The sequence below is a fragment of the Contarinia nasturtii genome, unplaced genomic scaffold (assembly GCF_009176525.2).
Source record: "Contarinia nasturtii isolate CC-2019 unplaced genomic scaffold, AAFC_CNas_1.1 Cnas_scaffold_187, whole genome shotgun sequence".
Taxonomy (NCBI): Eukaryota; Metazoa; Arthropoda; class Insecta; order Diptera; family Cecidomyiidae; genus Contarinia; species Contarinia nasturtii.
Window position 1 is genome coordinate 1,573,836 of NW_022197544.1, and position 27,059 is coordinate 1,600,894.

Below are 27,059 nucleotides of genomic sequence, written 5' to 3' on the forward strand. Positions count from 1 at the left end.
GTTGACTGATACCTTGCTTACGTGGTATAAATTTTGCATGAAAAGTTCAAAATGTAGCATGACAATGGAAAAAATCTCAGAGACGATCAAAAATGGTCCGGCGTAATTTAAAGAATTTGAAGCGATAATTTCATTTTCTTTATTCCTCAGTACCAACATTTCATTCTTTCACATTTATTTATTTGAAAAGGTGCCACATTGTGAAAAGTTCAAAAGTTATTTTAAATCATTCAATCAATGGTCTTCTTTTATTTATGAAGCAGATAGTCTGAATATGTATTCATAAAATGCATATCATTTTAATTAAATTATTCATTTTGATTCTTTCAGTTCACATAAAAAAAGGCTGAAAAATAAAATGAAAACACCTTGAATGAAGGGTGAGTTATCATGATTTCGATGAAATGATTGTTTTATCAATTAATTCATCCATATAATTTAAAGCCCTGTATAATTTATATGGTTTTTAGAGTCGTGTTCATGGTATCTTTTACGTTATTTATCGTTTGTCTACTTTGATCAACTGAAATGTTATCGTCGAATATGTCTTCTGTGCAGCTGCAATGATTGTTTAGAATGTGTTTACAATGCTACGGGAGGATAAAAACTCCATTTACAGTATAAATTGTGATTTATTCTTGTTTCTGGATATTTTTTCTAAAAAAAGCGTAAACTTAAAAAAAACCATAACTTTTCTATCGCTGAGATGTAAAAAAGCGAGTATAAGAAGAGATATTCGTTTATGAATGCTGATGAATATTCGATGGTGATATATTGAAAACACATACCGTCATGTACAACATTTTATTGGCTTGAAAATATTTCGTAGGAAGAACATATGAGATGATTTCATTCAAACACATACAAAAAATAATAATAATAATTGAAAATAAATTGAAGCATTGATATTGATTTACATCAGATGCCATAATCACTGCTTTCGGGAATTGAATGATCTCAACATATTTGAGAAAACTATCACACACTTAAAAGTTTAACTTTTGCTTTTGTCGTATATGTTCTCATTTTTTTTGTTTAGTTTTTTCTCTCTCTTAAATCGAAGAATCATTATATCTCAAATAAAATTGAATGAACACTAGATTACATCTCAGAAATAGAATTTAGACATTCAATTTTTGTTTTGTATTAACAATTTAAACAATGGCTAAATGTTTATTGATTGATATGGGCGCTATTAAAGTATATTTAAACCTAATACATGAAAATAAGGAAACATTAAACGTAGTCGAAGCGATTTTCGCCGCTTACATCGTGATGTCGTTGTAGTAAGTTCATACATTGAAATAAACAATGTGTACTTGATGCCGAAATGGCTTTCAATAAAAGTAAATCAGGATCTGTTGAATTAAGTGGTGGTTCGACATTTTCAATGGCCCTCGTTAGCATTGCATTGCTGTGATAAAAATGAACAAAAATGAGCATAAGAGATAAATTGGTAAAATCGAGTGGTTGACATCGAAATATCAAACGATGACAACTCACCATAGTTCTGTGTTTTGCAGCTGTTGTCGCGCTTCACCAAAAGCATCTGATGCGGCAATGATTTCTCTTGGCGGTAGCAGCTCAAATTGTGAACCGATCGACTGTAAAACAAACGAAGAAATTTTCAAATACAATCTCATCCATTGAATAGATAAAAAAAAATTATTGCGCAAATAATGTGTCAGCATTTTTACTACATTTCTTTGAATTTTACCTGTGTATGACATTCGGCAATATTACGCAGTGCGTCCACCCATTCTTGACGTGCTCTTGCATTGTTTGCTCGTAACTTTAGTGTATCACCGTTGGCTGTACCGATTGTAAATGTTCGAGAGTCTTCGTCACTTGGACAAACAACAGCACCAGCCAAATGCTCTTGCCATCTCGGTGTATTGCCAACGATATTTGGCGGTGTCGCATCTTCGCCACTATTTTCACAAATATAATAGCTTAGTGTTCCAGTTTGTGGATCTACGGTGAACCATCTGTATTGCCATCCTATCAATTACAACAACAATATGTTACACTCATTTTGATTATCAACTATAGAGATTATAATCTCTCTCTCTCTCACTTCGTTTTTTTTCTAAGTGAGTCATCATAATTTATGATTCATAAAAGATCTCATTTTTTATCGGGCTTATCAACATATGCAATAATGATTCGAATAAAATTTCATTTCGAAGAGATTTTTTTTTAAATATAAAAAATATAACAAACCTTTGACTACATTTGTGTATTTACATAGTAAACCACTGATTTGTGTTTGTTTGGTACCGCCAATATTTCGACCTGAAACTGGTTGATCCATAGATACGTGAACCCAAATTGTTTAGTGGGATTCCTTTTTTACAATCAAAAAACCAAAATCAACAAATTCCTATTGAAAATGACAAATTAATCATCATACAGTCACTAAAACCACACTTAATACAGTGCTAAACTGAATTTTCTATGGAAATAATGAACTTAAAGATTTGATGTGTCTGATAATTTTCTAAAAAAATTGTAAATATTGGAAAAAAAATTAACTTGTTTCAAACTAATGCAGCAGCAACAATAAATATGCATGTATATATGACAAAATAGTTCTCTTCAAACGTCTCACCTTGATTATGACAGATGACACATTTATTCTGTTGAGCGCTGATGTAGTCACACAATTGGCGCAATAATTCAAAATACCCAAGACTGAAAGAAAAAAAATCACAATTTCGGACAATTAAATTAAATATATATTTTTTTTTTACTTCGTACGTGCGTGATTACATAACAAAATCGTATAAAATCATCATCATGTTTGTTGCAACAATGAATTCAATGTAAGTTTATCAAGATAATTCTACAGAAAAATATATTGTTCATTGCATAGAAAGTATGGGGCAATTTCATTTTATCATTAAAAAAACATTTCCATGATTTCTTGGTGCGCGGGATTATGGATTATAGATAAGTTAATTTTAAAAAAAATGTCTTGCGATAAGAATGTGATAAACGCTTAACATGGCGTATTTAAATAAATAGGTTTATATTCTTCTTCGAGGTGTTTGTGCATTTAATGTTTCCGTTCATTTGAATTTGTTTGGCATGAGGCAGTAAATTTGTTCTTTTATTCACTTTCTTATCATTTTTATCTGTGGGCACTATGTAAGATGTACGATACACAATGTACGTATCGCTTTTGCTCTGAATATAATAAAAAAAATTATGTCGGGTGAAACACAATGTCATTTGTTTTTATCTCATTCTAAATTTCCGTGGATTTCTGACGCGTTAAAAATACTAATTGGTGTAGATAATCATGGAGACAGCGTTTATATTTGCCTCAAATGAATTCACATACATTCAAATTTATGACTTTTTTCATTTCAAATTCAATATACTGAGTACATTTTTGATGGTTTTTTTGTAGCATTTTGAATGAATCTTCTGTTCAAATGCACAAAGGTTTTTTAGCCAGAGCTTAAGAACCAGCTGTATATTCTAATTGTTTTGTCTCTTTTCGGTTCAAGTAGCTGTTAATTTATTGCCCTATTTTTTTGTTTGAATCGAACAAGAGTTCATATTGTAATAATAATAATTATATTATCGCACTATGGTAAAAAAGACTGAATTTAAGGAAATTAATAATGAAGAAAATATAGTTTACTGTACTATGTAAAACTAAGAGTGAATGTTCCAAAAGTTATAGATAATATTTCATTTATTTGTTTTTTAATAAACGTATCACACAATGAATGTATGTGCGCGCGTTTGCGTGTGTATGCGTGCGTTGTACCTGTCCATCTATTTATCTCAAGTCGAAAGATCTGTGTCGTTAAAAAAAACCATACCGCACGTTGATATGGAATCGGCAAATAAAAAAATATGTTATCGCTGTCATTTGCGCTACTATCACACCATCAAATATATATATACACCTGACAAAATGTGTGCATACACTTTTTTTATTCTCTTTTTCTCTCTCTTTCTTTCTTTTGCCTTCATTCACCTTCTCTTTTACTCGCGTTGTTAAATCAGCTTTCGTTTCATTCATATAGACAATCATATACATTTCGCTCCTTTTTTCCTTCTCTCGCTGGTCTTATAAATTCAATACACAAAGATTTTCTTGCTTCATTTTCTCTACAAGTATATCACAAGTGATATCGTGTATATTAATCTAAAGTGTATTTTCTGCGAGGAAAAAGATTTTGAGTACGATCCAAAGCCTCTGCAAAGAGCAACAAGAACAACAACAACACAAATTAACTGTTGAATTTCAAACAAAAATGAAATTTCAAAAGGAGACAAAAACGAATAACGAAAACAAATTCAATAAATAAGAAGCGCGCGCCCGATGGATAGAGTGAAAGAGAAATCACAAAAAAAAACAAATTGAAATTATTGACAAGTAAACATTTGTATTGACCAATGCTGGTATACGTTTTTCACTAATTATCACATATCGATTTCGTGCGCATACACGGCATACTAAAAAAATTTAGCTCGATCTTAAGCCGAAGCAATCGTCATCGCCAACACTGCGATTTCGTAGACAACGATGGAAATCCTGTCGTCGTCCAATCATCATGTAAGTTTCAAGTGATTTTGTACAATTTTTTTACCGTGTCCGATAATTTAGGTGCAAAAAAACAGTTGTTATTTTTTCGTCTTTTTCTCTCTCTTTATCTCGAAATCTTCTTCACATGATCGTTAAACACACATATAGGCATGTACCTCTCTCACTTCGGTGAAACGGTATTTAATTTGGTTTTTCTTTTCATATTGCTGTCAAATTGAAGTATGTGTATTTGTCGAAAATAGAAGTGTGCTTGAAATATTGAAGTATTTGGTTTGCATTGTACCACATTTCATTGTACCCTTCTTTTTCTATAGTTTTTTTTTGTCGCTCATATTTTTTGAAACTTTACCGAACTAATAATGATAAGAAAACGTTTACGATATATTGTTTCCATTAAACACAGCGAGGAATTAATAGCGTTTGCACGCGTCAGAAGTTGGTTATGTGGCAAATAAAAAAAAATATTATTCGATTTTTTTTCGTCTTCGACTTCGTCATCGTCTTTCAAACAACAAGAAAGCCAAGAGAAAAAAAACAATGTAAGTCATTTTGTTCATTACAAGTAAATTATAGGTTTGTTCTTTTTTTGCGATTGTCGCTTTCAGCAATTTTCAACCGATCATCGCCATCAACCGATCACATGACTTATTTCATGTAAATTATTGGAATCTTTTGTGGAAAAAACGAATCAGCAAATAAAGAGAGCTATCCGTCGACAGTATGGCAATATTAGTCTATTTTAGATTAACTGTCATGGAATTGCTCTCTTTATGGACTATTCGAATTACATCAGTCCCAAAAATGTGAAGAAGAAAAACCGATTTCTCGCAATCACATTTCAGACGAAATTCAAACGAAATTCAAACGATCAATTTGATGATGAAAAACTATGCAGATTAATACAGTGTCCACACCGAATGGGTTACCTGAAAAAAGGCGTTCGCCACATTTGTTTTAAGTTTTCATTGAATTAGATTTTTGATAAATAATTTCAACTAAAAAATGATGTTCACGGTTAACTATATTGTATGTTATTTAATTTGCAATTTTTTTAAAGTTATTTTTGTGATATAAAAAAAAAACTTCAACCAATTCGTGCCACACATTTATTGAAAAAAAAAAAATTCCATTAAAGTTATTACATTGCACAATTAATATTTTTGTTTGATTTATTTTTTAAGAGTTGAAAAATATATATTATTATTTTTTTCGGTTTAAGCTAAAAGTCATGTGAGACTGCGTTTCATCATATGTGTCTGTGTTTTTGTGTGTATTTTTTGAATAAATAAATTAAATCTCTTCATTTTGTTCAAAGGAAAAGGCATCAAAATCCATATCACGCAAAAAGTTTCCAATGCGTTCTCGTAAAATTGAATTATCAATGATATCAGGCGATATTTCGAGATTTGTCATTGGCGACGAATATTTTCCTTTTTCGAACCATTCTTCTAGCGCTTCTCTTTCGTATGAAAATCCATCTGCGGAAATGTAAATTGAACAAGTTTTTTGTTTTTTTCTTTTCTTTCTTTTCTCACCGCAACACTTTGTTTAAACATTTTTAAAAAATGGTTTGTATACCTTCAGCAAGAATGGGATCTTTCATAATTTCATGTGTAATCGGACAGATAAAGTCTAACGGCACTTCAGTTCGACTTGATGCTAAATTAAATAAAATTGAACGAACGCCAGTTAGATGGCTATCCAATGTGAGTGTATTCGTTAGGTCCCAAATTAAAATCGTTCGATCATTTGAACCGCTACAAAACACCGTCGAATCACTATTTACAGCCATGCAATTCACATATCTTGTGTGTTCAGTCATTGTTTTGATACAGTTACCCTGTAAATCCCAAACCTTGATTGTTTTATCCATGCTACAGGATAGTAACAATGTGCCCATGACATTGAACCTAAATCAAAGGCAATATCGTTAATTAACCCCTCATTTAAAATGATCATATGAACGCTTGAGAATAATAATGAAACTTAATTTTTGTTCAAACTGAAGTGTCCCTTCGAAATATTTCCAATAAAAGTGTCCCAAGTTTGTATATAGTTTGCCATATAAACTTGGGACACTTTTATTGGAAATATTTCGAAGGGACACTTCAGTTTGAACAAAAATTAAGTTTCATTATTATTCTCAACCATTCATATGTTAAATTTCACATCGACGGAAAATTATCACACTAACTTAATGCATGTAACTGAGCTGCCATGTGCTTGAATTGCTAGTATACATTCTGTATTCATGGTCGATGTTCCAACAACCGTTGAATTTCCACAAAGATGTTCCTAATAAAAAAACAAATAATGGTTATTTTATTTCAAACTTTATTTGGATGCGTGCGTACAATACAAATATATCGACTTTAATGTAAGTAAAAAATAAAAAGAATATTAACAATTCAGAAAGTCAAAACTATGATTCAAACATACGCTAATTACAAATATGATTACTTTCATTTTGAGTCGTTTTTAATGATTACTACGACATACTATCTTATGAAATATGGAAATGTTCACATACCACGACTCCATCAGGAAGCAATCGCGAAGATCCCTTTGGCTCTTTCAAGTCTCGAAGGCAGTAAAGTCGCCAAATTTTAATCAGTTGATCAGTTCCACTTGAAGCGAACGTGTAGATTGTTGTATTATAATCGGACGCTAGAAATATCGTTTAAAATGATCCAAATAATTGTGCAACACGAATCATGTTTTATTGAAAAAATTGTTCAATCATTTTAAGAGCTGTTCTGGGTACCGAAGTGATGCGAACACTTTTCTTGTAAGTGTTGCTCTTTCATATAATAATGACTCAATGAGAAAATGTTGAACACATTTTTGGGTGAGAATAAAATTTGTACGAAACCTACGGTCAGAATGATAAAGTTTGCAAAAGTCCGTTGATAATACTCCCATATCATGTGCACCATCAATTAAACAGTCAGACTCTTCAGAATCGTTATCCATGTAACTAATTCTAATGTTGCCCAGCATACAAGCAGTCAGTAGAATTGTCGAATCCGGTGAAAATGATAAACAATGGACGGCTTCTTCATGCCGTCTTATGATTCTAAGTAAAGAAAATTCAAATCGAACATAACTATTTACATATTTACATTGATAAATAAATAATAAATCGTATAGAAAATCGTATGCCCAAATATTAATGTAGAAAATTCTAAAAAAAAAAATTACTATACCGTGTAATAGACTTATTTTGGCCCCAAACGCAAACAGTACCACTATCATCAGAGCTAACTATATTTGCTCCATCCGGGCTGTATTATGAATGTCGAGAAGATGTATGACATAAGAAAAATGTTTTATTTTTAAATGAAATCAAACGATGGTTGTCTCTTTCTGAAATACCTAAATAAACAGCATCGAATTGCTTCACCGTTTTCTTGTGATAAAATGTTAGTTCTGGAACCGTCTGTTAAATCCCATAAAATCATGGTGCCATCAACGGATCCTGAAGCTAGTACGCCTCCCTGTCCAAAAAGCAATTCAAAGCAAATTAATTTTGTGGTTTCAAATGAACGCGCCCGTTTAATTCAAAATTTTGCCGCATTGCCATTTATAATTCATGTGCGCTAACAGCGACATTTTGACACATGGTGAATTGTCAATGGCAACAAACCGAAATACATTTGAATTGAGTATGTGTGTGCAATGCAAGCGGCAGCTTCTAGCTTCTATTCAGTTTTAAAAAACGATAATAAACGATTTTCGAAGCAAATATGGATTCAAATCGACGTGAATTTGATCCATTGAACATTTGGCCAAATGCAAAAACAATGAAAATCGATAAAATTACGCCGCATAAAATTGTTGTGGTATTTTTGGTGCAAGAATATTTAAAAGTGAAAAGTGAATATGAAAGCCATGAAATGTATCCGGCAAATTATTCGAAAAGTTTTTGTATGTTATTATTGAAATTAATACAATTTCCGGATATGTCGTACAATGATTTGAAAATTTTTCTATCGAATCCGGACGCTGGCATCGATCCAATACATTTGTCCGGTTTTGAAGAGCTCATGGAAACGATATCCACCGTTGGACTTGATGTTTTATTCGATTTGCAAATGTTCATCGGAAAATTGCTAACCGACAATGTGCATGTCAATCAGTTTGGCGTTGTTGGATTCTACATACGACGAATTCTGTTGGCGCTCAATAAAATGGGATTCGAAGAAATTAGCGATTTATACGGCAGCATTACCGAATACTATTTGGCACGGACAATGGGCTCTCTAACAAACGATGTCACAACCAATTTTGAATCGGACGACAGTTTGAAACACACCGATTTCTCAAATTCATTGGCAGACAATGATGTGTATGCATTAAAACCGGTCAAATTACAACATAGATTGAGTGAAAATATCGACGATCAATCGTCGTATACACGACCATTGTCAAAGCGAAAAAATCCTTTATTTATGCCACCAACGCCATCCTATGAACCGCCAATTTCCACGAGCAAAGACCGAGACGGTCACAGTAAATGGTCGGTGAAACAAGCCGACTTGTTTATTGCGCAACAATGTAATTTATTGGAAAATAATGAAATATATGCCCTGAAACCGATTGAATTACAACAGCGATTGAACGAAATAATCGAAGATATTCCATTGTACACACAAGCACACGCACTCACTTATCTGAATAGTTTGCGTGTTCGTGACTTCTTCAGCTCATTAGATTCATATCATAGGGCCTACGATCAAAATTCTGCGCATGATTCAGATGCATCCGGCTCCGATTCCAATCAATCATCAAATAATGGCCAATCAAAGAATGCCAACCGGGGACTACAATATTCAAGTCTAAATTTAGCCATATTGCATATGAAATTTGAGCATTACAATGAAACGTTGTCCAATCTAAAGGAATGCATAATGTTGGCACAAGAAGCCGGCGACAAGGCATGTTTGCAATTGGCACAATTGTGGTTATGTTTGTTGGATAAAAAATATGTGCTACTTTGTGAAACAAATGTAACAAATCAACTAGAAAATACAGCCGTTCATTCTGTATCGTTGGGAGTTCAGTTCGTTGTTAATGTGGCGGCAATTTCTGGTAAAATTTAAAGCCAATTTAATTTCTTTATCAAAATAATAATCGTATTTGTTTTTCGATATTTTTAGGTGTTGTACCATCCAAATTGTTTGAGCTACTCATGAAAAGTGAAGTCATCAATTTTCAACACAGCCTAATGGATTTGGTGGCAAATAGTTGTTCGCAAAAAGCGGCCGTTTGGCAATTGTATGGTAAAACTGAACTTGCATCGTTATGCAATCAACTGTTGCTGCAGGTCATTCGATCAAGTAAAGATAGCGATTGTATCGAGAATAGCGAAGCGGTTTGTATGTCGCTGTGTTCAATTGCACTCTGGCTAAGCTTACAGGGTGAGCACGTCTTATCGGCGGTAGTGATTCAACATGCATCCGAACGTTTCCCGCGTGATCCATTGTCACGAAATTGGCAAATGACCAACGCATACATTCAATCCCAGCAGGCCATTCATCGATGCAAATGGAGCGACGGACAGAGAGCATGCGGTCAAATTCGAAATTATAATTCAGTACTTAGCTCATTGCAACAGGCAACATTGAATATATCGCGTGGTAATGGTTCGGCTGCATATAAACATCTACAGCAATTGTTAAACGACGATGGACTTGAACCAATCTATCGTGTTCGTGCAATGATTTTAATGTCAAACACATTTGTGCGTAACGAATTGACGATTAGCGCCGAAAAGCGATTTTCAGCCGAAGCGATGGGCATTTTAAATGAAGCTTCAGTGTATGCAAAAGAGAAATTTCTATCATACGAAGCTGCAGTAGTTGATTTGCACACCACCTATATTTTATTGTTGATGGGAATGCCACAGCAGGCATTGAAATTGATTCGAAATTGTATGGAAACGATTTTGGCAAATGGCGGCATCTATGATTGTACGCGAACACAATTTTTATTTGTCAAGTGTTTGATTGCGGCCCAAGGCGATAACCACCTGGAGAAAATCAATAAGCTATCGATTATTTTACCAATTCTTGAGGAATGCATTCAGAATTTCATGAAGTTGGAAGCATTTGCCAAAGTCAAAGATATTTACATTTATTTATCAACATTTTATGAAAGCGTTGGACGCGTTGCCGAACGCAATAAATGGGCGTGCAAATTTCGTAACTTGGATGAACAATTTGCAACGCCAACCGAGTATCTCAATGTATTTTTATAAGAATTTTTGTTATTTTCAAAATTGGAAATGAAAAAACCAAACAAAACAATGAAACTGAAATTAAAATGTGAACACATAATAAAACGAACGTTTGAATTTATACATTACAAAAACAATTGGTGGTTTCGATTGCAAAAATTTGTGCTTTTCTTACACACCTGAGGCGATACTTTAACACTCGTTATACCATATTTATGACCGAGCAAAGGTGAATAGCTTTCTTCCAAAAAACCACAAGATACATGCCACTTCCACACTCGTATTGTCTTATCACTATATCAGACAAAAAAAAAAGAAAAACACTGATTTTTTTATCCATATTTCATTTGATTTCAAGGCCAAAATTCGCAGTTATTTATTTCAAAAAAAACGTTTTCTTTACAACTAGTTTGGGCGAAAATTGAAATTTATATGAATAACGATGTACTTTTGCATTTAACCCGGTTAAAAATGAAGAAAAAAGAGCGACGCACTTATTACTTTTGTGAAAAAATTGATTTTGATTACCTCGAACCAGACACAAGTAAATTATTTCCCCAAAATTCCACACATGTTACGTCTGAATAAGAAAAAACATGAAAAACATTGAATGCAGTTGTTGGAATGCGTCATTTAATAATATTAATTTTCTTTCCTCTTGTATGAGCTTTTATTTCTTGCAATACTTTAACATGTTTCGCAATGAGTCTCGACATGTTCCATAAAAAGAAATGAAAACGTTGTAAAAACAAAAAAAACTAATAGTCTAACTAAAAACGACACTTGGCACGGATCACTCGGCTTCAATTTTGAAATGATGAGAGCAATCTGAAACAAAATAAATGTGAACGTATGTAGAAATGTTGTATCGGTTGAACCGATTCGGTTCTGAATTGTATTAGTGTCGGCACGGACGGAGTTAACGTAATAATTTATGGTGATATGATGGTAGCACAGTACAAAACGGGAGACACATTATAGCCTTGACATAAACATACGGTTTCTCACACCGACTAACGTGTACTATTCAAATCGATCGATAAAAATTTTTATTCAGTGTATCATTTGGTATGGTATTTTTTTATGGCTTGGCTAGTCCTAGCGAACATAATATATATATATGTGTGTGTGTGTGGTGGATGCACGTTTCCGTTTTTCGATTTGAATCAACAAACCGAATGCGAAAAATCACAACTGTAACCCAGATCTGATTGAGAGCGTAGCAAATCGGTAACTGAACAATTTTGGTGTCTGTCAGGCCACTCATGAGACGCAGATACTAAGTGACCGTTTCGCTAATTATTTATTCAATAATCTTGTTGACATGTGTTTGAGTTGAGGCCATTTTTTTGTGGAAGGAGAACTTATTTCTTTCCTCAACAAATGGAGGTGCTTGAAATTGGCCGAGTTCATAATTAATAGTGAATAGCTAAATGAAAAGTCATTTTTGATTATTACTTCTATTTCTGGAAGAGTATTGTTTTGTAAGGATATTCCTTTCCAAAGAATCAATCAATGTCGGCTTAGCGTTAGCAATTATGTTATTGCTGTTTGAACATCAAGGGAATTATTTCATTAAAACAAAGTAATAATAAATATTTGTATCATGTTAATGAGCAATAAACTCTCTCTCACACACACACACACTCCTAACGTGTTGTCCGACACAAACACAATTGGATAATTTTAGGTGCGGATAGCGACACAACATTTCAAATGTTGGTAGGTCTTTTTGATGACAAAATTAACACTGTAGAGAAATGTATTGGTAATTTTAATGAAAAAGCACTCACCACACGCAATAATCTGGAAAAAATGTATATTATTGTTGACACAAAATCTATTTATAGTTTAATTGGCAGTGGTGGTTTTCCAATTTTGTGAAAATGGTCAACGTTGAATTTATACCATATCCACGTTGTGATAAAATGTTTACGACCATGTACTTGGTGCCGATGCCACCATCGATGAAAGTCACTTTGACGGGTTTTTTATAAAAGTTAACATGCTGAACGGCCACAATAGACGAGTTGTATTGGCCAACCTGAAAGTTTTGTAATTAAAGAGGTTTTTTTTTCATTGTATTAAAAAAGGTGTGCAAAGTCATTGGATTTATTTATTTTTTCTCATGATTACCGTCGGAAGTGTCAGAGTCAGATTTTGAACTTTAAACACGAACGATGAAGCTATCGCCGTTTTTATATCTACCGCACGTACATTATACAAATCACCCCATGTATTTATTGTTTCCAATTGAACCAAACATATATTTGAGCTGAATAAATAAATAAACACAAGTAATAATTTGTGCATGATTTGAGCTGTGAACATGTTGAAACAATAACACCTGTTTTATTTTTGGATTTTTCGTTGACCAATAGCCAAAATCAAATATGAATCGAATTCATGATGTGCGGCCGAGATAAGCTTATCACTATATTTATCAAGCTAATCTAATGGGACCAATTATTATTCAACAAACCGTTGTATAAGTGGCGAATAACAGTCAATGACATCATCATATATTCTGGGCGTGCTCAATTTTGTTTGATTTCATCAAAATAATTTTTCGCCACCAAAGTTGTTTTTGTTCGTGCATCAAGGAAATTAACAATTTCAAAAAAAAAAAAAAAAAACGGTCCAATTCATGTTCGTACATTTTCAGATGCACAATTGTTAACAGCTGCGTCTTTTGAAAAATGTTTTTAGTGAATTTCAGTGAGATAACTTCAAACGGAGTTTGACTACTCAGTTCCAGTGTTTTTATCCGAAAATTAATTTTTTTTGAAAAAAAAAAGATCTATGACATATTAATAATTCAATATGTTTTCTCTGTTGTTTTGTTTTTAGTATGTCTTATATGTCAGACGAAGAAGTTAACTTCAATTGAAGTCCCGGCAACGTACCAAGTTCCAGCACTACCGGGAGATGCATTCTCAGTGGACGAGTTTTACGATGAAAACGGTGTTTTGATGGACCGCGGTCCGGTGGATACGTACATTCGCGAAAAGTTCCGTGCAGGTCAGTGGTCAGATCTCTCCCGGACAAAAGTTCGGTATGTTGTAGCAACATTCCATGTACATAGAGGTCATTTTTATCAAAGCGCGACGATGACAAGCAACGTTGACAGTAGCGCCATGGTGCGGTTGCCAGCAAAACTAAAAATGGCACAAATTTCGATCGCCCAAATCAAAAATGGTACAAATTTGTGCCACCCAACATAAACGGAGACAACCATAATGAAGTTGCTGCGTTGCCCAGCTGTCATTGTCGTCGTGATTTGATTTTTATACGATCCGGAGCATTTTCTCAAAATATCATGCCTTGAAAGCCAAAGGTCGGCTCGAAAGTACTGGTGCTGGTGACTCTGATGGTGGGTACAATCCTGAAATGGACCGTACGCCAGTTAACTCCCCATTCCATTCTCCACATCGATTCTCTCCATCTCGGTCTCGGTCACGATCTCCACCTCGATCTCGAACTGGATCGAAATCTCGATCTCGATCTCGTTCTCAATGGCGTCAATCTCACAGTTCGGCAAGATCACAAAGTTATTCCAGTTCAAGTTCCGATTCTGCTTCAAGTATTGATAGTCGTTCATCGGCTCGTGATCGGCAGAGTCGTTCTGGTCGTAGTCGAACACCAACACCACGACCACAACCAATACCAGTGTTCCAATCGACCGCTTAACTTTTGGGTGTTTCAAATGAAGCAGTTCGAGCGGCCATCACACTGCAACAACGTCAAGTGGCCATGGCTCAAGACGTTGCCACATTCCAAGACAACATTGGCAAAATCCAACAAGCCATCCAAAATTTCCTGACACAAGACCATCCGTCAGCCTCGAAACTCGTTGAAATGGAAACGACATTGGGTAACATGACCATTGATTGCGCGATAATTATCGGACCGAGGTGGACCGATTGAACCAGGAAATCAACCAATTAAAATTAAACATCAATTGGTCAATCAGCAAGAAAAATATCGTGAATTATTCACGAGCAACCCTTCTGATTTTTGTCGTTTGTGTAGCATTGGCCGAACTATACAATGATTCAATTCAATCACTTACTTTTCATGATCTTGGGTCGAATCTTCGCAAATTCGCAAAAGATGTTTACAAATTTGAAGTGAGTTCTTAACACTTTTTTTATGTGTATATCAGTGACTTGAATAAAAATCATTTTAAATTTTCAGATTTCAAATACATCTAAGGGTTGTTCACGCTGTTTATTCAGTTTGAATGAATTTCATCAATATGCCAATTGGATTCTGAGTGTTTGTTTTCCAAATAAATAGTTTTTTCAAGCAAAAAATGCAGGGACTACTGCGACATATTTATAGTAAGATATTTATTTATAATACTTAGAAATAAGTCTTATTTTGTTGCGTGCACGCTACAATGCAAACGCACGACTCTGCTTGTACATACACAGAGACGAAGAGCGCAAAGGCTACTCTGTGTTCTCTCTACTTGCTCGCCAAAAACCAACACAACGTCATCAGAAAATAGCCCACCATCACTTGAATCGAGTCCACCGGCCCAGCATGACCTGGCATAACGCGAATAATTTTTAATTTCGCAAATTTCCACCAATCTTTTCCATTCTCTCTCAATGAATTGCAGTCATGTCTAATTTTTACCAATTTTGAACAATTTTTATTAATACTTATCCTTATTTTCATAAACAAATCTTTTCCAGTCACAAATCTTGTATATCCACATGGAAATCCAATTAAAATTGAAAATAAATAATAAAAAAAATAATTTCATAAATGATTTGGATTTCTATTCAATTATAATTTCAAATTAGTTAGCATTGTTATAACAGCAACAATAATGCACCATATGCAAACTGTTATTAAAAGGTTTTATTGATTTTTTCTATTAAGACGACACTTTGTTAATTTATAAAAAAAATCATAATTCAATAAAATGATATCAAGCTGTTGGAATTGATTATTTAAACGTGATGACTTAGGGCGTTAAACGTTTTGGATCACGTGGGAACATTGAAGTTTTTCGAATATTATCCAATCCCAAATATAACATAACGACACGTTCCATTCCAATGCCACCGCCGGCATGCGGTGGGCATCCGAATCGGAACGCTTCGATATATGAAGCAATCTTCGAAATGTCGATTGCATGATGTTTGGCTCGTTCAATTAAGTAGTCTGGATCGTGAATACGTTGGGCGCCCGATAAAATTTCTTCACCTCTCATGAACATATCGTACGAGTTTGACCATTTCTATTCAAATAGATAAAAATGCACATTTAATTATCAAAGTTTATTCGATAAATAAGAAAACAATCGCATTTCATATTGGAAATAAAAAATAAAACTTACAGGATTATTTGGATCCGGCATTGTGTAGAATGGACGAACAGCCAATGGGAATTTATCTAGAATATAAAAATCAGTATCGTATTTGGCTTTAACCAATCGACCCAATAATTTTTCGTTTGGCGTTGATAGATCCTCTTCGTCGCCCATTTCAATTCCAACCTCACGCAACATAGCAACACCTTGTGCATATTCCAGTCGCAATGGTGGCTCTAAAAATTTAAACGGCTCCACATCGTATTGATTCGCAACAGCTGTTATTTCGGTCGCATATTCATCACGCAGCCCTTTGAATATTTCGGTGAATGTATTTCCAATTGTGTCAAGCACTTCGTGATAATGATATTTAAAGGTCATTTCCAAATCTAAGCCCACAAATTCAGTCAAATGACGATGTGTATTTGAGTCTTCGGCACGAAACACAGCTCCAACCGTATAGACTTTTTCAAAGTCAGCAGCAATTGCCATTTGCTTGTACAATTGTGGTGATTGAGCAAGATAAGCAGAATCTTCAAAGTCAAAGTGAATGAAAGAAATGAGTTATTAAATCACTGTAAATTGAATTGGAAATGAAAATAAGTCAACGTACCTTTGAAATAACTAACCGTGAATACATTTGCACCACCTTCACTGGCAGCTGAGATGATTTTCGGTGTATGGATTTCAGTGAAACCATTACGAGCCAAAATATCACGGAATAAACGACAAACGCCAGCTTCCAAACGGAATATAGCCTGATTGGCTGGTGTTCGTAAGTCCAAAACACGATTGTCAAGACGAGTATCTTGATTGACACGAATTTGAAGACTATTCGGATCCTGCGAGAAAAAAAAATGAACCAGTACAAAAATTAATTCCAGACAATAGTAAGCAATGAGAACTTCACAGAGCTCAGTATGCTACGTACATTGTTTTTTTCTGGTCTAGAAGCGTCTTCAATTTGAAGTGGAAGTTGTGGTTTTGCCGATGATACCAAATAAATTTCGAACGCTGCCAGTTCTAAATTTTGTTCCGTACATGATTCGATTTTCGATGAAACGGCCACAATTTTTGCACGCAAATCAATTATACTTTCCTTGTTGATGCTAAAAAATAATGTGAAATGTAAATATACATACTTGAACAATCGAATCAATCTTTAAAAAAAAGATCCAATGGTACCTTCCAGAGAATTTCACCATTTGCTTGGACACAACATCATTAACAGCGATGAGGCATTGCACAGTTGAGCTTTGCTGACGCAATATTAAAAAGCATTGTTTTCCTTTGCAACGTGACGTATGTACTCGACCGCGCACCCATACACTTTGATTTGGATATTTTTCCGCAAATTGTGATAGATCTGAAACTCTGGTAAAAATACGATCTTCATGACGTTCTTGCGATTGAATCAACTTGGAAGCACCATATTTTCCCTCTGAATAGTCTTTGGCAGCTTCGGCATCGTTGTTACCGCTTGCCCCACTTGTTGCTGCTGCTGCCGCTTTGTATTCGGCTTTCTAAAATAAATGCGTATTATTAACATATTGTATTCCCACTAAAATGACACTTGATTGGCATCCGATTTAGTGCAAAATGAAAGCAATATTTTTTTCATTCGATTAATTAAAAGAAGGAAAAACATCTTGCGCCTCATATCAACATAAACGTCACAAAAATATCCATATTTGTAATTACTTTAGCGGCCTTTACTGCTTCTTTGGCTAGTTTTTTTGCAGCTTTCTTCGATTGTGTTTCACCGGTTTCGTTAGCCTCAGCAGCCACATTTGTTTTCTCGTCTATGCCCATTATTTGCTGAAGGTGAAAAAAAGTTGAATGATTTGCATTAAATTTGAGATTAAACTCTTCTTTATCACATAAATGTTGATTATGTCTTCAGCACTGATCAGTATTTTTTTTATTACGCAGACATGGAGATAACCTCAAATATTAAAACACTGAACGTAACTAGATACATGAAAAACATTTATTGGTTTTATATGGATAAATATTTTCAAAAAAAAAAAAAAAAAATGTCAATAAAAAAATTGCCAAACGACGTTGAAAACCCACACGATATTATTTCACAGTTGATAATAGCACTGAAACACGTAGCAAGTCACCAACGACTAACAAAACATGCAATAGCAATATGTTCCGACTGAGATCGAGAACATGTATAAAAATGTTGAAATTTTTGCACAACAACACTACTGTCATAATCTCGGGTCGACGGTCGTTTCGATCGCCAACACCAGGATGCGTTGTCAATGCACACAGACGATTTGTCAAGCATATATAGTATTTTTGTTTTCATCATCTTTCATAAATTTGTTTGGGCGTATTAATAAGACGAAAGAAAAAAGAAATTAGTTGCAAAAATGTCCAAAAGCGAGTAAGTACAAATGAAATTACATTTATTCAATCAGATTTATTTCAACATACACTTTCTGCAAAATTTAGTTTAAAGATTATGCCAAAAGCGATTGTTTGTGAATGTGAAGACAGCACTTTCTCTGGTGATATTACCGTCTCCAGTGGATGTATTATTCATCCCCGTGTGACAATAATTGCAAAATCCGGACCAATCATCATTGGTGAAAATTGCCTTATTGAAGAATACACAACAATAATCCATGATACCGGCGAAGATACCAGTTCGATGACTAAGCCTCCGGTTTTGGTAATTGGTGCAAATAATGTTTTCGAAGTTGGATCACGAGTGGAAGCGCTGAAAATTGGTGAAAAAAATCTATTTGAATGTAAATGTTTTGTATCGTCGGCAGTAAAAGTGACAAATAATTGCATCATTGGTGCTGGTTGCCAGCTGATTGGAGAGCAAACACTAGCTGAAAATACCATTATCCATGGAAAAAACTGTGCCGAACGAGAATCAATTGAAAAATCAGTGGTGAGTACACATGATTTTCGACAATGAATCAATATGCAATGCCTCGTTTAAATTATTTTCTTTAATTCCAGTCACATTCACTTCAACTCGTATTTCTACGTAAACTATTGCCAAACTATCATTTATTGCGGAAGGCAACATTCGATCCGAAAAAATTGAAAGGGCACATTTAACGATAGATTTATAAATCGAAAATTTGAAAATAAAAATAAAACAATGCAAATTAAATGAATAAAAACAATTTTAAATGAAAAAAAGAAAAACATGATTCAAAAGCATAGAATTTTTTTTTGTTTGTTTACGTATTGAACGCACCCTGCCTCTGTCATATGTGTCACGGAATTCGATATACATTTGACAGATCACTTTGTTTCGTGTGAACTGCTTAGGAAAGTAAAAATAATCCATACAAAATAAATGAACTAAATAAATTATGGAAAAAGAGCAAGAGATATTAGGCCGGCTTCGGCAAGATATTGTGGATAATAATTTACATGTTAAAGCCATAATTCAGGTGAGAATACGATCAAAATCACATCGTGTGCATACATTTATCAAATGAATTAAATGTTTCTGCGTTGTCACGACAGGACATAACTGGATTTCGTGGCACAATTGAAGAGTTAAATCAATTCAATGAAGCTGGACGGGCAAAATTGGCATTATTACGAAAAAGTATTCATCGTTTAGACGATTATGTGGCCGATTTGAATAATCCAACACTCTCAGCGGAAATTGATTCACATCGTCAACAGTTTTCCAGGTATTGTATTATCATTTTTTAATTCGATCAACACAAGCACCCAACTATAAATTGTACTATACACATATCTTTATTATATCGAAAAAAATCGCGTATGTTTAGAACTTTGCAAGCATTCCGCCGAGCTAATATTACTACAATGTTGGAAATAGAGAAATTGGATAAAGCTGAACTACTTTCAAACAAGACCGAAGTACGTCATCGAACTGTCGGCCAATCGAAACATGCTCAATCTAGTTTGGCATATCAACAAGATAGTGTCACCGAAAAAATGTTATCGATATCACGTCATTTATCGGAGACAACACAAAAGAGTGCGGCCACACTGGAAACATTGGTTGCATCATCGGCAAACGTTGAAGGTACAAATGATGAACTTCACAATACAGCCGGCACCATATTGCATTCCAAAAAATTACTGAAAAAATACGGCCGACGAGAGTGTACCGATAAGATATTAGTTTTCTTTGCATTCACACTTTTCATTGTGGTTGTTTTATATATTGTTCAAAAAAGACTTTTTTAACAAAATATTATTTAGTGTTAAAAAGATGATTTTTGTTTTTTTCTTCTCTCACACTCTCTCTATTTCTTTTTTAATTAATTTATTATTTTGCCCGTTATATATAAAAACAAACGTATTTAAAATAAAATATTATTATTACCTATTATTTTGGTTTTTGGGAACACATATCCGCTGAATAGTTTGAGGGAAATATTCATAATTTTGTGATATGAACGGATTCGAATGAAATGTTATTTTCTCTTTATTATTTATCGCACATAAAGATTAGGATAGTCCGGAATAGGTAATCGTCATGGATATAAAATATTGACTTAAATAAAAGCATGTTGGTTTGCATTTTGTAAAGTGAATTTTTTGATTTTAAATTAAATATCGTTAAAAATGATTTTGATAATTAAGTAACGTGCATCATGTTCGTGCCAAAAATATACACAATGGAATATATCAATATTGATGTAAATTTTCTTTATTTTCACCATAAAAATCACAACATTCCAACTCCAATAAAGAAAATGAAAAATAAACAATCTCTTTCAAACAATAGTTGCAAATTATCAATGAGTTAAACCGCACTCATGCGTACGACAACCCAGAAATGGTATTATCAGTATATTTTTGGCGATATGTTCATTTTGCTGAATGAATGAATCAATGTGTAGGATGGAATTTAATTTGGAGAATTTCACATTTTCATTTCAATCATATCGCCTTACTCAATGAAACTTCACTTTTTGAAGTTTGAATACAAGGTAAAAAGTTACGCACCTTTCAAGCGAAAAGTAAACAATTTATTGAACGGTTGTCATTCTACGAAGTCAACAAAATATCTAACAGATCAGAATCAAATTCTTCCATTTCAAACTAATATACACACGCGTTGGTTTCTACGAGTTCCTCTTTGTTCATTCGATTCGTGGCCCATTTGCCATTACATGAATTCCGAGTAATAATTGTTGTGTGCAAATGTATGTGTGTGTCGTGTTCCTTATTTTCAGGTTAAATAAGAGGATTTAAAAGAAGCAAATTTGTCTGTTGTATGTTGTAGTATATGGCCCATTGAATGAATGGAACAAAAAACGGTAAGAACTCAATTATGCGCTTTCAACTAAAGAGAGAAAAGTCCAAACACATCCAAGTCCATTATTTGAAATGTGTATTGTCTAAAATTGAGGATAATCTCTTTTATTTAGTCCCATTTTGTTGTTGCTGTTGCTAACCACTAAACATTCGTTTCAGCTACCAAAATATGATGTTATTGAATTTCTATTATAGAGCATATGTCAGCAGTTGGATCTTTTCGTTATTGTTTTCAATTTGATGTTTTCGGTTTGTATTTTGTTTTCTTCTTTCATTCATTTTATTTTATTCTCTTTTTTTTTTGAATAGTTACATTTTTTGTTCAATAGTTTCTACTTTTCTTCTTTTTATTTTATGCATTAAGTTGTTGTTATTTCAGCCAGATCAAATGCTAAACGCTGCAAAACAATTCATTCAAATTGAACTGTTGCAAAAAAAAAAAAAAATTAGTAAAAAAATAAGATTTTTTTTCTTTATTTTGTAGTCACCGGCTATTTTGAAATTCTAAAGATATCTTTTAGGTACTAATAACTGCAAAATAGCCTAAATTGTGCATTATTCATTTCATCACCCTGCACATTGGCCACGATAAGCCAAACTAATTATAGCTAGAATATATCAGATCTATATGCTATGTACTATAAGTAACTATGCTATACTATGTGCTGCATAATGTTATAAAAAATGTCATGTCTACCGCTATAGTGCGCTTGCATTGAGTATTTGGCACAGTTATTTTGTTTTTGTTGTTTGTGCACATGAAATGTGCGATTCACATCTTCCCTTGACTATACATATCTACCATAAGTTTGACAATGGTCACATCTTGGCCGATGTGTCGTCGGAAAAATAGCTCTTCAATGGTGTAACTTGATACTCGTTTCAGTTGATCCAACATCAGCATCAAATTTTGTAATCGCAACGGTTGAATTGGTTTCGTAACATTTATGTGAGCTGCCAAATCGGCAATCGCTTCATCACGGTATGTGATTATCTTTGATGTATCTTCCAATTTGGCATTTGTTGAATCATCTTTCGTTTCGTCATTTGCTTCGATTCGGGCAGCTGCATTATACAGAGCTATCGAACGTATGCAATTATATTCGCGACTATCAATATTCATTTCGGCTAATTTACAAAGTATACTTTGAAATTGATTGGCCTCATTGTGGACAAGTGCACTTTTTTCATTATTTTGATAGGCAAATAGCAACGGATTGAAATTAAATTGTAACATATATTGTGCAGCGCCTAATATAAATAGATCGGTCCATGAATGTTCAAGCAATATAAGTTGATCGCCAATTGGAAGCGGGTTAACAAGGCACAACGCTTTAATCCATCGTGTATTCATGAAAAGTAATTGGGCAGCTGTTTCACAAATCCATTCAACGGTTTTTGTGGGTGACATTGGAACTGGATGAAATGGTGACATGACCGATGTTCGATAAGCCGATTGTTCAATTAAACTACGATTCCGGGCGGATAGATCCAAAATGTATGATGGTATCGTTGGCGGTTGTATGGGAAGTGTACGAAATACAAGATCTTGTTGAATCTTTTTAACATCATCCGAACTGATCATATCTTTGCTGCCAATGAACATTGCCATTTGACGGCGAAGCGTTGAATTCCTTGGACCACGTTCATGTTGAACGGCATCTTTGTTCATACCAACTTTAAAGCATTTTTTTAATCGACACGCACGACACTGATTCCGATGGGTTTTGTCAACAACGCAATTGCCCTCCGTTTTTGCTTTGCATACATAATTACGTGATCGTCGAATCGAACGTTTGAAAAAACCAGCACATCCATCACATGCAAATATTCCATAATGCTTGCCAGAACTATGATCACTGCACACTTTACATGGCACATCGTATAAAATTCGACCTAAAATTAAAAAAAAAAGAAAGAAAGAATAGAACATTATATTTTCATGCGGGACATTCAACAATTCAAAAAGTCTTTATTATTATTACAACAACGTTCGTTTCTTCGTTCGTGTGTTTTTTTTTTGCTTCGAAAATAATAAGCAGAAATTGATCTTATAACTTTTGTCTGTTTTCAGTGCAACCTCTCAACATCCTTTTTCTCAAGATGCGAAGATAAGACGAACAAGAATTTATATGAAATTCAATAGCAATAAAGTTATGATGCGTTTGTGTGTGTCTGTGTGTGAGTAAGTTACATCGAAAATAGACTAGAATCGAGTAACTCGGATCCAATCTCTTTGTACAGATTTCACGAGTGGTGGCAGAAAAAGATGATGATGAAAATGATGATGTGAACTTGATTGAAAAATAAAAAACTTTTCTTTTGAATTGTCGTCATGGAATATGAAGTGACGTTGAAACGGCAACCATTGTTTTCATTGCGCAAAAAAAAGAGAAAATCATTCAACATAAATGTTTAACGATGAGAAATCGTTGATTTTTTGAGTGTGAACAATAATGCACCGGATGTTCACTATTTACCCTTTGTCGCTCACTTTTTCATTATTATTTTTTTTCACAAAAACTTGTACCCGAATAGTTCATTTTCTATACATAAAGTCATGGGCTTTTTAAATGGCACTGACATTCCAATATTACATCATATTTTATAATTAAGGACGATCAACCATCATAAATACGTTTGAAATTTGATTCGTCTAGTATTATCGATGCATAATTAAATGGCAAACCGTACCGCATCTTCAGCATTCCACTTTTGTTTCGCTAGGTATAAATGTTTTATTGGGATATGCTGATTGTGTATTTGTGTGTGTGTGTGTGTGCGTAAGAGAGAGAAAGAGATAATTATCTTTTTTTAAGAAAGAAATAGAGCGAAACAAAGACGGTAACTTTTACGTCAATTTGATTTCCAAAGCGAGTGATATATGAAACCATTGAAAAGCTAAAAGTTGGTAATTCAAAACGACGAATATGAAAACAAACGTTTTGTTCCAACATATTTGTAGCTCAATAAAGTATTCATGATTTTCAATTGTTATGGCATTGATGTATGCTTTGGCATTTTTGTGTCCTTTTCGAGAAATTGAAACTCAACATTCTAATATTACATATTTTTGGCTATTTATTTCAATGGCATTGTTGATTCGAAAGCATATTGCACAGAAGCTGTGTTGATTTGAAACAACAACATTTGACGTTTCTACAAAAATGGCTTTTTGAATTTGAAAGTTACAAACATTTTCTGTCAATGCGGCATTTTTTGGACGATCAAAAAAATATATTTGATATTCTAGTGCGTACAACGTCTAAACATATATCGTTGATGTAATTATATAACCGATATTTGAGCGTACACATTTTACACTTAACATTATCAGCCGTAACGATTTTAATTTAAATAACTGTTAACCGCTTAAAAGCTCTTGATGCGAGCGCTTCATGTTGTTGTGTTTTTCTTTTGATTTTCTGCTGTGAGAATTATGTGTTCCGGCGAATGTTTCACCCGACCAGGGTGCCGATAATATTGTAATCATACATATTAGCTACCAACACTGATATTCGATTCCTTTTGTGCGTTGCATTTCTTTTTGATAAAATGGGGCAATGAAATTCAATACCATAAACGTTAGTCATTTCTGGTAAATTATAGTGTTTGAGATCAAACGCTTTTATTTTGCTGCACTTTTTTTTTCTCATTATTGTTGGGTAAATTGAAAGAATGAAATTGCCTCAGTGCGAAACAAAGAACCGGATATTTACATATACGTCGAATAGAACGTTTACGCTCCTTGAAATTGATTGTTCATTTTGTTAACTGTTAGTCCATGATTTCTTGATAATTAAATGTGTGTAATAAACATCGTTGCAACAACTTCAACTTAAATTATGAGACGTTTCTGACATTTTTAAAACACATAAATCATTCCAGTATTTCGGGAGCCAAACATCTGACATTATTTTTGGTTTATGAATTCATTTACTTTGTAATTACGGTTAAACTTAGTACTTTAAGTACAGTGTTTATTCTTATTCGGCTCAAAATCACAAACTATTTTCTTTTTTCTTTTAATCGATTTTTCTTATTTCGATTTTTCTCGTTTTCTCTCTTTCAAATACAATGTCTCCGTTTCGCCATGGATGTTTAAAAACGGCTTACAAGTTATTTAGGCTTTAAATTGGATGCTTATTCAACATTACCTGCTTCTTAAAAAAATATTTTCGATCATCTTTTTTACAAACGTCCTTTTGTGCAATTGTTTTGTTCTTTTGTACGCATGGAGAAAAGAAGCAAAGAAAGAAAGTTAGAGAGAGAGAGAGCAAATGGAAAGAGAAAATCGTTTTTGGTATTAACGAAACAAATACAAGAATTATTGGGCCCATAGCAACTAATTGAGCAAGAGTACATCATATCCTAGATAATATTTCATTTAAACTAGATCAATCGTTTTATTCGAAGCATTTGGCAATTCAGCGAAATTATCTTCGGTTGATTTCTTTTTTTCGTGGAAAATGTTGTTTTGTTTATAGATTTCTTTTTTAATAAAAGTTTTTTTTATTGAATTTCCACAAGATAAAGTTGACGTTAATCTCATATCTGGAATAAAAAACTAGCATTTGCAGCAAATATATATATATATATGTCAAACGGAATGCAATTTGCGCACTTATAATGTTATTTTCATGGAATGACCTAAAATGCTTGTACAATATAAAAGATTTTCTTTTTGAATGAATGATGACTTTTAACTTTTAAAGCATGACTCACTGCATCGATTTTTTGCCAAGAATATATTCCAACAGCTAAAATATCCGTTACTCAAAACATTTCGTTTGTTTTTTGTTGAAATTTCTGTCTGTTTTTAACTTTTTGCTTTTTTCTTTTACGAATTGAAAACTGATCTTTGATGAGGATCGAATTGCTGAGAATGGACAAAAGTCGACTGATAAAAATCACTGAACCATTGAAGAAATGACAAAAAAAATCACCAAGATTTGACACATCCGAATTAAATCGGAAAATCGCCAAAACATCATTTCTTAATATGGTTTCTTTTCAGAATAAATATTTATCAAACGTTTTTCCATTACTTACTTGATGCAGAATTCATTTTCAACTAAAAATATATGATATTCCAAATAAGAGAACAAATTTAACTTTTGATCGTAGATCACACAATAAAAGAAACTGGTATAATTCACTGGTAAAATGTCCAAAAAGTCTCTCGCAATGATTTCTTTTTTTATTTATTTTGATATATTATTCATCATTTTCATTACAATGTCGAAGGAAAAACACATTCAATTTGATCACATTGGTTTTCATCAATTATTTTGCAAAGCAAATAAGAAATAAACAAAACACAGTCAAGTAAAGTCAATCTGCGACGAAACTTTTCGCTAAATGACGTGCGCAATCTCAGTTCGAATGATTTTTGCCAGCAGTTGATTGAATTTCTGGAATCAGTTTTAAGCCAACACACACAAAAAAAAAAGAAAAATATCCATTTCACAATACAAAAATAGAGACACCATGATTTTAAGGACGAAACCATTAGCTAAGAATATTTGATTTTGTGAAAAGGCAGAGTAAATCACGAAATAAACAGCAACAACAACAATATGTCGACAAGTAGAAGAGGGCGTTAACTATTCCATATTGTTTTGCCCTTCGTTTTTCGATGGCATTGT

The 27,059-nt window shown here is 33.6% G+C and overlaps 7 protein-coding genes across 13 annotated transcripts; 3 read left to right on the forward strand and 4 right to left on the reverse strand.

The window, feature by feature from the left end:
* Positions 1–612: 612 nt before the first annotated feature.
* LOC116336623 (oxysterol-binding protein-related protein 11) lies at positions 613–2,695 on the reverse strand. 4 transcript variants are annotated; one of them, XM_031760574.1, is made up of 5 exons: positions 2,612–2,695; positions 2,224–2,383; positions 1,718–2,001; positions 1,504–1,604; positions 613–1,414 (listed from the first exon to the last, which is right to left on the reverse strand). In XM_031760574.1, exons 2-5 carry the CDS (start codon positions 2,312–2,314, stop codon positions 1,237–1,239), a joined length of 654 nt encoding a protein of 217 aa, XP_031616434.1. In that variant the 5' UTR covers positions 2,315–2,383; positions 2,612–2,695; the 3' UTR covers positions 613–1,236. The 4 variants fall into 4 exon arrangements, with proteins under 4 accessions (XP_031616434.1, XP_031616436.1, XP_031616435.1 ...); XM_031760576.1 differs by having other exon boundaries at positions 2,224–2,347; positions 2,612–2,630; XM_031760575.1 differs by lacking the exon at positions 2,612–2,695 and adding an exon at positions 2,536–2,607.
* A 3,040-nt stretch (positions 2,696–5,735) lies between these two features.
* LOC116336619 (WD repeat, SAM and U-box domain-containing protein 1-like) lies at positions 5,736–13,201 on the reverse strand. Of its 4 annotated transcripts, XM_031760567.1 has the most exons (12): positions 12,942–13,201; positions 12,599–12,849; positions 11,461–11,633; positions 11,334–11,385; positions 10,985–11,099; positions 7,943–8,064; positions 7,774–7,851; positions 7,444–7,643; positions 7,098–7,234; positions 6,762–6,862; positions 6,146–6,477; positions 5,736–6,045 (listed from the first exon to the last, which is right to left on the reverse strand). In XM_031760567.1, the coding sequence occupies exons 3-12, from the start codon at positions 11,519–11,521 to the stop codon at positions 5,858–5,860; spliced, it is 1,386 nt and encodes a 461-aa protein (XP_031616427.1). In that variant the 5' UTR covers positions 11,522–11,633; positions 12,599–12,849; positions 12,942–13,201; the 3' UTR covers positions 5,736–5,857. The 4 variants fall into 4 exon arrangements, with proteins under 4 accessions (XP_031616427.1, XP_031616429.1, XP_031616430.1 ...); XM_031760569.1 differs by lacking the exons at positions 12,599–12,849; positions 12,942–13,201 and adding an exon at positions 11,721–12,116; XM_031760570.1 differs by lacking the exon at positions 10,985–11,099 and having other exon boundaries at positions 11,334–11,633; positions 12,942–13,200.
* Positions 8,219–10,909, forward strand: LOC116336617 (anaphase-promoting complex subunit 5). Its single transcript, XM_031760565.1, has 2 exons — positions 8,219–9,658; positions 9,727–10,909. The coding sequence occupies exons 1-2, from the start codon at positions 8,314–8,316 to the stop codon at positions 10,824–10,826; spliced, it is 2,445 nt and encodes an 814-aa protein (XP_031616425.1). The 5' UTR covers positions 8,219–8,313; the 3' UTR covers positions 10,827–10,909.
* Positions 13,202–15,655: 2,454 nt separating the features above from the next.
* On the reverse strand, positions 15,656–18,342 carry LOC116336618 (aspartate--tRNA ligase, cytoplasmic). The gene is made up of 7 exons (XM_031760566.1): positions 18,208–18,342; positions 17,833–17,949; positions 17,317–17,654; positions 17,063–17,240; positions 16,745–16,973; positions 16,159–16,664; positions 15,656–16,059 (listed from the first exon to the last, which is right to left on the reverse strand). The coding sequence occupies exons 2-7, from the start codon at positions 17,941–17,943 to the stop codon at positions 15,784–15,786; spliced, it is 1,638 nt and encodes a 545-aa protein (XP_031616426.1). The 5' UTR covers positions 17,944–17,949; positions 18,208–18,342; the 3' UTR covers positions 15,656–15,783.
* Positions 18,343–18,378: 36 nt separating this feature from the next.
* Positions 18,379–19,292, forward strand: LOC116336624 (dynactin subunit 6). Its single transcript, XM_031760578.1, has 3 exons — positions 18,379–18,529; positions 18,598–19,045; positions 19,117–19,292. Exons 1-3 carry the CDS (start codon positions 18,516–18,518, stop codon positions 19,216–19,218), a joined length of 564 nt encoding a protein of 187 aa, XP_031616438.1. The 5' UTR covers positions 18,379–18,515; the 3' UTR covers positions 19,219–19,292.
* Positions 19,293–19,386: 94 nt separating this feature from the next.
* LOC116336621 (vesicle transport protein SEC20) lies at positions 19,387–20,363 on the forward strand. The gene is made up of 3 exons (XM_031760572.1): positions 19,387–19,559; positions 19,636–19,808; positions 19,911–20,363. Exons 1-3 carry the CDS (start codon positions 19,479–19,481, stop codon positions 20,332–20,334), a joined length of 678 nt encoding a protein of 225 aa, XP_031616432.1. The 5' UTR covers positions 19,387–19,478; the 3' UTR covers positions 20,335–20,363.
* Positions 20,364–21,795: 1,432 nt separating this feature from the next.
* LOC116336620 (protein tailless) lies at positions 21,796–26,690 on the reverse strand. The gene is made up of 2 exons (XM_031760571.1): positions 26,464–26,690; positions 21,796–23,307 (listed from the first exon to the last, which is right to left on the reverse strand). The coding sequence occupies exons 1-2, from the start codon at positions 26,477–26,479 to the stop codon at positions 22,184–22,186; spliced, it is 1,140 nt and encodes a 379-aa protein (XP_031616431.1). The 5' UTR covers positions 26,480–26,690; the 3' UTR covers positions 21,796–22,183.
* Between the last annotated feature and the right edge of the window lie 369 nt (positions 26,691–27,059).

Coding starts and splice junctions, on each gene's coding strand:
- LOC116336624 (XM_031760578.1), top strand. Junction 19,046..19,116: donor AATCAATTGAAAAATCAGTG/GTGAGTACACAT, acceptor CTTTAATTCCAG/TCACATTCACTTCAACTCGT.
- LOC116336623 (XM_031760574.1), bottom strand. CDS start 2,314: ATGGATCAACCAGTTTCAGGTCGAAATATTGGCGGTACCAAACAAACA. Junction 2,002..2,223: donor ATACACAAATGTAGTCAAAG/GTTTGTTATATT, acceptor TGTAATTGATAG/GATGGCAATACAGATGGTTC. Junction 1,605..1,717: donor TTGCCGAATGTCATACACAG/GTAAAATTCAAA, acceptor TTTGTTTTACAG/TCGATCGGTTCACAATTTGA.
- LOC116336618 (XM_031760566.1), bottom strand. CDS start 17,943: ATGGGCATAGACGAGAAAACAAATGTGGCTGCTGAGGCTAACGAAACC. Junction 16,665..16,744: donor CACGGTTAGTTATTTCAAAG/GTACGTTGACTT, acceptor TTGACTTTGAAG/ATTCTGCTTATCTTGCTCAA. Junction 16,060..16,158: donor TGCCGGATCCAAATAATCCT/GTAAGTTTTATT, acceptor CTATTTGAATAG/AAATGGTCAAACTCGTACGA.
- LOC116336617 (XM_031760565.1), top strand. CDS start 8,314: ATGGATTCAAATCGACGTGAATTTGATCCATTGAACATTTGGCCAAAT. Junction 9,659..9,726: donor TAATGTGGCGGCAATTTCTG/GTAAAATTTAAA, acceptor CGATATTTTTAG/GTGTTGTACCATCCAAATTG.
- LOC116336621 (XM_031760572.1), top strand. CDS start 19,479: ATGGAAAAAGAGCAAGAGATATTAGGCCGGCTTCGGCAAGATATTGTG. Junction 19,560..19,635: donor ATGTTAAAGCCATAATTCAG/GTGAGAATACGA, acceptor TTGTCACGACAG/GACATAACTGGATTTCGTGG. Junction 19,809..19,910: donor CATCGTCAACAGTTTTCCAG/GTATTGTATTAT, acceptor GCGTATGTTTAG/AACTTTGCAAGCATTCCGCC.
- LOC116336619 (XM_031760567.1), bottom strand. CDS start 11,521: ATGTCGAGACTCATTGCGAAACATGTTAAAGTATTGCAAGAAATAAAA. Junction 6,478..6,761: donor AGCTCAGTTACATGCATTAA/GTTAGTGTGATA, acceptor CCTTTGATTTAG/GTTCAATGTCATGGGCACAT. Junction 6,046..6,145: donor AGATCCCATTCTTGCTGAAG/GTATACAAACCA, acceptor ACATTTCCGCAG/ATGGATTTTCATACGAAAGA.